At 41.9% G+C, this 12,499-nt stretch overlaps 1 protein-coding gene across 4 annotated transcripts in view; it reads left to right on the top strand.

The window, feature by feature from the left end:
• The window catches only part of LOC143982822 (ultra-long-chain fatty acid omega-hydroxylase-like), a 103,048-nt gene that overhangs the window by 52,405 nt on the left and 38,144 nt on the right, over window positions 1-12,499 (top strand). For all 4 annotated transcript variants that reach the window (XM_077481844.1, XM_077481843.1, XM_077481846.1 and 1 more), the window contains 2 exons: window positions 1,385-1,451; window positions 4,329-4,458. In XM_077481844.1, coding sequence (XP_077337970.1) covers window positions 1,385-1,451; window positions 4,329-4,458 — 197 coding nt within the window. The remainder of the gene's footprint in view (window positions 1-1,384; window positions 1,452-4,328; window positions 4,459-12,499) is intronic.

Raw genomic sequence — 12,499 nt, 5'->3', positions numbered from 1 at the left:
AAAGCAGGGATATGCAATTAGCGGACCTCCAGCTGTTGCAGAACTACAAGTCCCATGAGGCATAGCAAGTCTCTGACAGCCACAAGCATGACTCCCAGAAGCAGAGGCATGATGGGAGTTGTAGTTTTGCAACAGCTCGTGGTCCGCTAATTGCATATCCCTGGTCTAAAGCAACCAATGCAATCAAAGTGCATTTTTAAATGAATACATAATTATTTTGTCATATCAACCTGTTAATCCCCTGTGCAGCAGCACTCAAATGAAGAGGATGGGGCATTGCATAGAGCCAGCCAAGTGCATAGTATTTCAGTTGTGTATCTACCTGTTTATCTAGGGTTCAGCGGTAAATGCTGCTCCCGATGCCTTTAGACATTAACAAAGTGTAACCCGCCACATTCTAGTAAAAAAATATTATTTACACATAAAATAGTCATAAAAACCCAATGGTATGATAGGTATATAAATAAAAATACAGTATGTAAAGTAATGTGTAAATTAACGGTGCTATATAAGTACCTGTAATAAATAAATAACTTTACAAATTCGTAGGAACACAAACATTCTTTTATAAGTCTAGTGCTTTTGTTATTCGCAGATGAAGAGATTTCAATTGTAGCTTTTGTGTGTGGCTAATCCTTATCAGCACCATCGTTAAAAGAGAAGTGTGGGATTACAAAAAACGAATTTGTATACTCACCTATGGGGATGGAGCATTGATCTGATGCTGCAGCTGTCCCTTGCTGGCTTTAAGACTGCAAATTAAGTGATCACATGACCACTGATCGCTCAGTTCTTTGTCTTTTACGGAACAGAGATTGGTGACTGGCAGTCACCACTCTCTGCTCTGCCCCTTCAGTGCTCAATGTGGAGGGGGTGAGAGCAGCTGGTTCAGGCTCATTGCGGCGCACTGAGAAGCTATGCCAGCTGCCAGTCAGGCATCTGGGTGGATCCCGACATTATTGTTGGGATACATCCAGAAACTGGAGTGGGTCTGTGACATCAGCTGACAGCAGACTTTAGCCCACGGTTAGCTGAACCTGGGTCACAGGAATGCACAACTGAGGTCAGTCCTGTGACCCAAAAGACAAATGTGGCCAAAAGAGCTTTGGCCATACTTCTCCTTTAAATCAGGGAAAAGCTCAGGTGTCATAATGTAATAAGAACATTCCCTTGTATGCTGCCAGTTAATGTATTTTTAGGGAAGATGATTTGGTTTGTTCCTCTTCTATACCGATAGTTCTGAACCAATGGTACATGTACTCTAGGCAATACCTTTAATATAAAGGCTTTGGAAAGGGGTTACATATGTTAAACTTGAGAAATTGGGCCTTATATTGTGATGTATAAATATACGGTATATATCTAACTTATTTTTTCATCCTAGGATGAACATGGAAAACAGCTGTCTGATCAAGAGATGAGGGATGAGGCTGACACCTTTATGTTTGAGGGTAACTGAATAAAAAATAGTGTATTTTTGGCTGGATATGTAGCAACCTACAGAAAATATTTTAAAAGAACACAGATGCCAAAGCTCAAACAATCAGTAAATGTAACAGACTTTACTGAACAAGTTATCCACACTTACACTGGGGCAGGGGAAAAGTAGCATGGTAGAAGGTGTGCCAACCACCAACACAGCAAACAAAGACCTCCAGGGATCGATGAGCCAGATATTGGAGAGCCAGTCTGGGCAGATGACATTCCACAGTTGCGTCTGTTACTGCATTTTACTCACAGAGCTGATCCCAATGTCTGGAAGGGAGAGAGGGTTCAGGCGGACACGTTTTGGGGCTCGCCCATCTTCTTTCATGCTACTCTTCCCCTGCCTCAGTGTAAGTGTGGATTGCTTGTTCATTAAAGTTTGTTACTTTTACTGATTCAGCACTTTGGCATGTGTCCTTTTGCAAGCTTCGGCATTCTCCGTGGATCTGATTTCTACAAAGTGCTGCGGATCATGTCCTTCTCCTTGTGGTCTTCCCTCACTCATTGGATTTATCCTCCACCTGGCTTTCCATCTGAGTTGGTTGTCAGCTGCTGATCACCACACCACCTATTTGCTGCACCTATGTGCTGCTGTTTGTATGTCATATCTATTGTGAGTGCTGGGGGTTTGTGCTTTTGGCATTAATTTGTCTTTAAAAAATATTTTTCGATATACACCAATATCTAGAGTGCATGAGGGAAGCCAATTCAGCTACTGCCAGTGCTTAAAAGCCAGAGCTTTAATATCCAAAAAAAAAGGCATTAGCAATAATCAGGGCCGGGACAAGGTCTAAAGTGCACCCCAAGGCAGAGCAGAGGACAGGGCTAGTAGTGGTGTACAGCACAGAAAGGCATGTAATGGCATGCGCTGAAAGAGTGCCAAGGGTTCTGGCACAACACAGCGAACTAAAGAGAGTAATAGTGATGCACATTCTGTGTTCTGTGTCAAGTACTGCTTCATGCAAAGACATACCTAGTTTATACTATGGTCTATCTGGCCAGTATGATCACCTGCTGAAAAGGCTCCCTCCACAGACAGCTCAACTCTCCAATAAGGCAAGGCATGTTATTCCAACATACATTTACTTGTGAAAATGCAGTACATGGGTGTTAACTGGTGATATGAAAGTGTAAATGGACAATGATCTTCTATGAAGGGTGGAAAGTAACTGGGGGAACAAGATGTAGAAGGGAGGGGTCTAGCTAAGGACTAAACAAACTAACCTAGACACCTAAGAAATACTGGATTGTACTACTCTACAAGTATGCAAATAACAAGTTATAGTTACAGTAAATTGACACTAGACGTCACCACAAAGATATACATAACAAAATAAAATCGAATGCAAGGTGATAGATACACACTCAGTGTTCCAAAACATTCTGTCCCGTAGTAAAATATGAGGCTAACAGGGACATCAGTGTGAGGATAAAGTTTCCCTGGTGTCGCTGGAAGGAACAAAAATACCCCTGCGTTAATGATATCACCTGAAAGAATAAATGTCCCTGCATCATTGGTATCAATGGAAGGAAAAAAATGTCCCTGTATTGGTAGAAAAGTGTCAGTGTGGACAAAAGGAAACTGTTGCTGTGTTGGTATCAGCTGGAGCAGGGTTTCTCGACCAGGGTTCCAAGGAATCCTAGAGTTCCTCTAGAGGTTGCTAGGGGTTCCTTGAACAATGAGGAGTTCCTACCTCTCAGATAAGTTCCCACTGACACTATTGATCTTTTTAACTATCTGTAAGGAGGTATTTCTTCCCAATGTCCACAAGTGTAAGGAACTTTCTTCCCACTGACCATCACACTAATGTACTTATGAGTTGTTGAGATAGTAATTTTTAGCAGGGGTTCCCTGAGACCAGAAGGTTATTTCAAGGGTTCATCTGTGTTGAAAGGTTGAAAAAGGCTGCACTGGAGAAAAAAATGCCATTGCTTCTGTGGTGTCAGTCCAAAAAAGACAGATTTGGCACCCATGTCAGTGGAATTGACGAGGGAAACTAGAGGGGCCTTTTTGGGTGTGCATAACTAAGGGGTCCTTGGTGGCTATGGGGGGGTAGCACTAAGGAGAAGAGGAAAGCTCTGGGGCTGAGCTGTTGCCCCCACCTTTCTTGTGTTCACAGACCCTCTCAGCATGGCCCCCACCCAGGAATAGCAGTTTCTTCTCCCTACCTCTGATCATTTAATAGGTCGCATGATAAAGGTAAAAAGGAGGAAGGGGAATCCGCCCTTACTTTCCGGTGGATGCCCGAACGGAGAAGGAGGTGTGCAATCAACACACGTCCACCCGCTGTTCTTTTCCATCCAAAATAGGCCGAGAGCAAAACCTCCTTTGAGGAGCTAATATGGCCCCTGCTCCACCTAACACAAATAACAGCTCTTGTCAACAAGGCAGCTAAAGAAAAATGTGCTTTCAAGTTCCCAGTGTGCCCCCCTACCTCTACATAAAGACACTGGGCCCAGGGCATCTGACAACACCTCCCATCCCTTTTGGTCCAGCCCTGGCTGTAATACCTCAATAGAAGCTGGCATGTTTATGACATGTTTGTTCTAAAAAATAAAAATGAAAAAATCCAACATTGTGGGAGTTGCCGTTAATAGCGGAACATGATTTCTTCTGGTCTCCTTTGTTTATTTGCTTGACTAGCAATGTCCTCATAATTTATTAACCAGCAAATACAATCCCCTTCGACTTTGGCTTTTTAAATAACAGAACTATATTCAAATATTTACAAAATTCAGACCTTATAACAATTAGGTATGTGGCTTTCTTAAAAATACTTTGCATTATCACAATCTACGTAAACAATAACTTCCTATTCATTGTGTTTTACCTATCTAATTAGGACATGATACCACAGCCAGTGGGCTGTCCTGGATCCTGTATAACTTGGCTCGTCACCCTGAATATCAGGACAAATGTAGGGAAGAGATCAGAGAGCTAATTAAAGGGAAAGAAACAGCCCACTTGGATTGGTAAGTACCTGACGTCACAGCGAACGAATCATTAAAGGGAATCAGTAATGGTTCGGGGTCAGTTTCAGTTTTAGTTGTATAGTTTTGGTTTATATGTTTCTAATTTGTTGTTTTCTATGTTTGTACTATACTTACATAATCTTTTCTTTAGAAATAAACCTTTAATGCTTAACAAAGGATTCCAGAGCACTATGTGTTATCTAAGGCCTCATCCACATGGGGCGTACATCCGTGGAGGGCTGTGTTTACCCACATGAGGATGCAGAGGAGTTCTGTGCATCCCTGCGCAGGCAGTCCCATTGATCTGACTGCTGCTCCCAATATGACATCAATGTGGGTACAGCCGTGTGTCCCCGAATGTGGGTGCAGCCGCATGTCCCTGAATGTGGGTGCAGCCGCGTGTCCCTAAATGTGGGTGCAGCCGTGTGTCCCTGTATGTGGGTGCAGCCGAGTGTCCCTGAATGTGGGTGCAGCCGTGTGTCCCTGAATGTGGGTGCGGCCATAGGTCCCTGAATGTGGGTGCGGCCGTGTGTCCCGGAATGTGGGTGCGGCCGTGTGTCCCTGAATGTGGGTGCGGCCGTGTGTCCCTGAATGTGGTTGCATCCGTGTGCCCCTAAATGTGGGTGCAGTTGTGTGTCCTTAAATGTGGGTGCAGCAGTGTGTCCCTGAATGTGGGTGCAGCCGTGTGTCCCTGAATGCACACTGAGTTTGAGGACATGCACCCACATGGATGTCAGATTGGGAGCAGCAGCTGCAGCCATGCAGCTACTGTACCCCAGTTCACATCAATTGGACTGCCTTCACAGGGATGCAAGAAACACCTGTGCATCCCTGTGTGGTTAAACACGGCCTTCCTCAGATGAATGCTTTAATACACCCTGTGTGAACGAGGGCTAAAGAGACGACACAGAAAAACCAGCGTACTCTATGTATAGTTGGACTCTGATAAGGCATGATAAGGTATCTGCTCTGATGGTTCACAGGGGCTGATGTACTAAAACTGGAGGGTGCAATATCTGGTGCAGGTCTGCATAGAAATCAGTCAGCTTCTATGTTTTTTTTGTCAAAGCTTAATTTAACAAGCTGAAGTTAGAAGCTGATTGGCTACCAGCTGCACCAGATTTTGCACTCTCCAGTTTTAGCAAATCGTCCCCAGTGTCATCTGAAAAATAAAGATTTCTAAAAATGTGATTTGCAGACTAGAGCTCCACCTCCTGGCTAGATAGAGGACTGCATAATCTGAACTATTTATTATTTAATAGAAAAAAATACATTTGTTGTTTTGATTTCTTTAGTACTGACTTTAAAAGTAAAATATTTAGCATCATATATTCCCTTAATTGGCCTCCTGACCACCTGAAGACCAAGCCTTCTTTACCAATTTTTTGGTTACAAGCAAAGACCAGTATTTTTTGATAGAAAACTACTTTGAACCACCAAACATTCTATATTTTTTAGCAGATGCCCTAGAGAATAAAATGCTAGGTTTTGCACATTTTTATGTCACACAGTATTTGTGCAGCGTTTTCTTGGGAACAACAATTTTTGGGAAAAGTTACACTTTAATGAATTTTAATGCACACAAACACAATATAATACCCATTTTTTGGTAAAATATAAAGGATGCTGTCACAGCAAGTAAATAGACACTTAACATGTCATGCTTCTTTAAAATTGCGCACACTCGTGGAATGGCGACAAACATTGATATTTAAAAATCTCCATAGGTGAAGCTTTAAAAGCCTTTAGAGAATACCAGTTTAGAGTTACAGAGGAGGTCTGGTGCTAGAACTATTGCTCTGACATTCGTGCTAATACTTCACATGTGTGATATGAACGATGTCTATGTATGCGTGCAGGACCATCGTGTGCATTCGCCTTTGTGCACAGGGAGATGGGGCCCTTTAAACATTTTTTATTATTATTTATTTTATTTTTTCTTCAAAAAAATGTTGATCACTTTTATTGCTGTAAATATCCCTTTGTGACAGCAATAGGCAGTGACAGGTACTCTTTACGGAGAGATAAAACCAATTAAAGCATCTGATCACAATCAGATGCTTTCAGAATTTTAAAATGGCACTGTATACATCTGAGGAAACTGGAAGTGAGTACAATACCCTTTGCTCCCAGTTTCCCATACCATATCATCAGAGACCTTCCAGTCTATTTACAGGCAGCAGGAGGGGTTGCTTTACCCTCGTTCCAGATTCGCTAGTAGAGATCAGAGAGGCTCCGACCCCTCCCGCTGACTGTAAAAGCCATTCAACAGCAAATTAGCCACTAGATTGGCTTTTCTGTAAAAGCCAATCACCTCCTGAAAAAATAAAATATCAGGATGATGCCTGCAGCTGCAGGCATCATCCAGGTATAATCACTTGAAGTCAATCACGAACATGTGCATGATTTAGCAGCAAGTGGTTAGGGTCATCAGACTCTTGTAACTCTGTCTATACTCTGCCACATTTGCACAGATAGTTTGTAGCAATGAATGTAACTGTCTAGGCCAGGGATATGCAATTAGCAGACCTCCAGCTGTTGCAGAACTACAAGTCCCATGATGCATAGCAAAACCTTGACAGCCACAAGCATGACACCCAGAGGCAGAGGCATGATGGGACTTGTAGTTTTGCAACAGCTGGAGGTCCGCTAATTGCATATCCCTGGTCTAGGCAATGCTTATTAGCCTGTTACATAGCCAAGCTCTTCCCATTGCACTTTTTGAAAAGCCCAAAGACGGCCAACTTTTCTTAATTTTGGATTGCCTGGGAAAAAGGCAACGAGAAAAACAGGACCAAAGTTTTAACAATTCTAATTCCGTGTACACACAATCGGAATTCTCGTCGGAAAAAGCTCTGATGGTTTTCCCGACGGAATTGCGACGGAATTCCGCTCAAGCTGTCTTTCCTACACACGGTCACATCAAATTCCCATCATTTATAATGCGGTGACGTACAACACGTACAACGTGACTAGAAAAAGGAAGTTCAATAGCCAGTAGCCAATAGCTTCTGTCTCGTAGTTGAATCTGAGCATGCGTGATTTTTGGCGTGTCGGAATTGCATACACACGATCGGAACTACCGATAGAAAGTTTTTCCGTCGGGAAAATTGAGCACATGCTATCAATTTTTGGCTGGCGGAAATTCGGACAGCTAAATTCCGATGGAGCATACACACGGTCGCATATTCCGATGAAAAGCTCTCATCTGTTTTTTTCTGGCTGGAATTCCGATCGTGTGTATGCGGCATAAGAAAAGATGTAAGAGGAACATAACTTTGGAACAATCTCTAGGGACACAGACTGCAGCAAAAAACAGGTTATAAACATTTATAAGCTGGAACCATAAATAAAATTGTTTCGCTGAAGTTTGTGCGCAGCCTGTGGACTTTAAACGATACACATATTTACAAGCAGTGTAAGAGCTTTAAAAAAAAGTTATTTATTATGTCACTAGTTGCTTTTATTGTGAAGTAATTCATTCTCGAAGATCCTCAAAGATCACAACAAAGACTTTAAGTTGCATTCTCACCTAAGCGGAGCGTTTTTCAGTGGGTTGTTTTTTTTTATGTGTTTTTGAACGTGTATATATGAGTGATTTAAAAGCGTATTTCAAGTTTTTTACATGTGTATTAAAGCTTCAAGCTTCATGTATTCAAGCTTCAGACATTTTTGTATTAGCCAGTGGAAGTTAGTTTTTACAGGCTTAAAATTCCCGAAAAAACACAAAAAAACGATTATCATGTTTACAGGCATTCTCATTCATGTCTATGTGGCTAAAAATACCAAATTCTGCCTAAAAACAAGCTTTTTTTTTAATGCTTTTAGCTATAAAATGCCCAGATGTAAATGGGGCCTGACAGTGATATTAAACCTTCAGTTTTATCAATAAAAGTTGTGAAGTCCAAGAGCTGGAGTAAGAATGTTAACAAAGAGTTTACTGTGGAGCATTTATTTTTTGGGCTCAATGTGTTAAACTAAAAATCACCGGAAAGCTTACAGCTCAAAGCTAGAGATTTGAGTAACTCCCTACTGGTGCACAGAACATGGGAGCAAGCGTCACCAATCCAGAAGTGTCAACGAAATGAGGGCAAGATGTCATTCAACCAACCCGATGCTCATTGAGGTGCATGGCCTCAGCCAGCACTGCTCCAGTAGCCATACCCACTGACGCGTTTTGCCAAGTCTACTGGGGCTTAGTCATATACCTGACTAAGCCCTGGTGGGCAGGGCGAAACAAATCAGGGGAGTGTGGCTGCTGGAGAAGTGCTGGCTAAGGCCATACACCTTAACCACTTTAATACTGGGCACTCCACCCCCCCCCCCCCCCCTCCTGCCCAGGCCAATTTTCAGCTTTTAGTGCTGTCGCAACTTGAATGACAATTACGCGGTGTTGCAACACTGTACTCATAGGACATTTTTATATTTTTTTCAAACAAATAGAGCTTTCTTTTGGTGGTATTTGATCACCTCTGTGTTTTTTATTTTTTGCACTATAAACAAAAAAAGAGCGCCAAGAGCGATAAGCGTATATTGATTGGTTTGTGCAAAAATTATAGTGCCTATAAAATAGGTTATTGATTTATGGCATTTTTATTATTATTTTTTCTTACTAGTAATGCCGGTGATCTGCGTTTTTATCGGAATTGCGGCAGACAGATCGGACACTTTTGACACTTTTTTGAAACCATTGACATTTATACAGCGATCAGTGCTATAAATAGTCACTGATTACTGTATAAATGTCACTGAAAGGGAAGAGGTTAACACTAGGGGGCGATCAAGGGGTCAAATGCGTTCCCTCACTGTGTGTCCTAACTGTTGGGGGATGGGACTGACTTGGGGAGGGGGCCGATCGGTGTTCCTATATACTAGGAACACATGATCTGTCTCCTCTCCCTTGACAGAATGTGGATTTGTGTGTGTTTACACACACAAATCCACGTTTCTGCTCTGCCAGGAGCGATTGCAGGTGCCCAACGGACATCACAGCCACCGGGCACATGCATCGACTCCTTAGTGATGCGGCAGGCGCTTCCCCTATACCGGCGGGAAGTGGAGGACTTTATATGATGCTCGCCCAGAATGGGAGATCCCATCTGCAGATGTCATTTGACTATACACCGGGAATTAAGTGGTTAAAAAGCATCGGGTCGTTTGAGCGCGATCCTGCCCTTGTTTAAAATCACTGGGTGTTTAATACTACTTTAGGGCCCGCTCATGCTCTGTGCATTTCTCCACATGCATAAATGCAGGTAACTGCAGTGACACACAGAATACAATAGTTTTCTGTGTGTCATGTTCACACCAGAATGCAGTGTTTCTCTGCGTTTTAGAGATGTTTGATATTCTGCATAATATCACACCTCTAGATGGCCCTACATGTCACCCCACAGCTGTGATGTAAGGGGAATAAAGTGTTACATTGTGCACTTCACATAAAGTTCACACACAAAAAAGGGAGCTGTCTGGTGCATTAAAACAGACCACACGCACCCGCAGCCCAAAATGGCTGCTGCATGCAAACTAAATTGAAGAGGCCAAGTGTGAATAGGCCCTCAAGGTCAGGTTTAATACAATTTCTAACAGTTTGGCAGTCTGGGAAGATCTGCTCTAATAGAAAAACACACTGGGGGTGATTTACTAAGAAGAAGGCACTGCACCAGTTCATACATTAATTGTTGCGCCGGAAAAGTAATTTATCGAACAAGCGAACTGGTGCACATTGAAGTGCAAATATCGATAATAAATACCCGCATATGTAAACTGCAACTGTCGCTAGGATAACTGCGGTTTTCTCATTGACAATAGCGCACGCCTAATACAATTGGTTAATTTAATCTCGTTGGATGTGCCTTGTTAGGCAATTAGTAGGTGTACTCAGTTAATTAACCTTTTTGATGCTAATCTCATTCCTATTACTTCGAATATATCTTTGAAATTTGTTTTTTATTTTTTTTACCCAAATCTTTCAATACAAAGAAGAGAGAAGTGTTTCTAAACCCAACAAATTAATATTTTCAGATCTTCATCTTTAAAGGTGACCATACACTACAATCAGTTAGCCCGGGTTCACACTATAACCCGCTGCAGAATGCACAGGAGCACTGTGCGTCCCTGTTCCCCGTTTCAGGGACAAATCAGGGACGATTCTATGACTGAATTCGGCCCTGAAACTGAGCCAAAGACGCACGCTTTTTTTCTGCTTTTTTTTTTTTTCCGCAGCCAATCCATAGGGAGACAGTCACATTCTCCTACTATGTGAATTAGATGCGGGGAAACGCACATCTAATTTGCATAGGTGTGAATGCGGGCTTTGATCTTAAATAAATTAGATTTAGTGCAAGAGCCTGTTTGATTTCCTATCATTTGAATTAACTGTTCAAGTGCATTTTCCTATGACCTATTTTGCCTAAATATCAAGTTGTACAGATATTGGCCAATCAGATTGCATAGTGCATGGCCATCTTATGTGCCAAATTTGGAATGTAGATGTGCCATGACCCACTTGTATTTTCCAAACTATATTTCTTTGGCATTCTACAAGGCACATGAAAAACCACCTTTTTTCAAGACATGCTAGAGTTATCAGGACTCTTCAAACTACGGCTCTCCAGCTGTTGCGGAACTACACATCCCATGAGGCATTGTAAAACTCAATCACAGGCATGACTAGGCATGATGGTAATTGTAGTTCCTGAGCAACCGGAGGTCCATGGTTTGAAGACCCCTGTGCTAAACCATTATTATACCTCCAGAATTGGGAGTGTGACATCTACCCAAATTCTCTCTGCTGGGGGACACAAGAACCTACATCTATAGATATCTATCTATATATAAATATACCTATATATATATATATATATATATATATATATATATATATATATATATATATATCTATCTATATATATATATATATATATATATATATATACACATATACATATATATATACATATACATACACACACACACACACACACACACACACACACTGAAGCAGGAAGCAATATACGTTGGCCTGGAAGGGAATCTGTACACAGGAAGTAGGTGTGTGTTTTGAGGCCAAATAATTTAGACATACACACATGACCTACCACAAACACCACTCCATGTAAAAATAAATACAAAAATTATCTTAGTTTGCAAATAAAGACCATCTCTTCCTCAGAGAACAGTGAGCAGGGCATGGTGGTGGGAAGAAATTAGCAGCAGTACAAGCAACTTCCTGGAGGGGCGTGATGTCGTTACTGTGTGCTGGCCACCACTTCCGGGAACCAGATATGCGCCATGGGTACATACACACAGCAGTTGCACATCTAGATGCATTTGGTGCATCTAGCTGCAATAACCCATTTTTTATGGAAATTAATATTAAAGCAGATGCAGATTTCCAGGACTGGACTAACAAATTTTTATAATGAAAGGCAACTATTAAACAATTTCTAAATGGGCCATTGACATGCATCACAGTTGAACTTAGGAATGTGTCTTTGCAAAGTTAAAGTACATGAAATTGTTTCTTATTTTTGTTTGGGGATAGAGTGCAGAGGGATTAGAAGTCCCATCAGTTTTCAGGTTCCCTCCAGGCCTCTCATCCAGGCAATTCCTAATACTGATTGTGTTACCACCTCCCAGTTTGTGACAGGAGACAAATGGCCTACGATCTCGGAATTGATGGACACCGCAGGCCCTTTCCAGCTCACATTGTGGAATGTGGCACATTTACTACATTTTCTTCAGACTATCAAAAATCCCCAAGATTACATCAGACCGTTGACCACATTCGAGGAGTACTGCTGGGAGACAGAACCTCTCCCGCATGTCCTATCTAAAATGTATTCCCTTCTAAATCCCCCCCCCCCCCCCCCCCACAACAACCTTGCCTGCCTTGCATTACTAAATGGGAATCAGATCTCAACTGTACTTTCACTACATCTCAAAAACAGAATATGATTGGTTTCTCTCTCAACTCCTCCCTTTGCACTAAAATGCAAGAGACCAATTATAAGATCCTGACAAGGTGCTACTTGACACC

This window comes from Lithobates pipiens, unplaced genomic scaffold (genome assembly GCF_037356315.1).
Source record: "Lithobates pipiens isolate NorthernLeopardFrog02 unplaced genomic scaffold, aLitPip1_a1.2 Scaffold_16, whole genome shotgun sequence".
NCBI lineage: Eukaryota > Metazoa > Chordata > Amphibia > Anura > Ranidae > Lithobates > Lithobates pipiens.
Note: the sequence above shows the minus strand (reverse complement) of the source record. Positions and strands in the feature narration are given on the sequence as shown.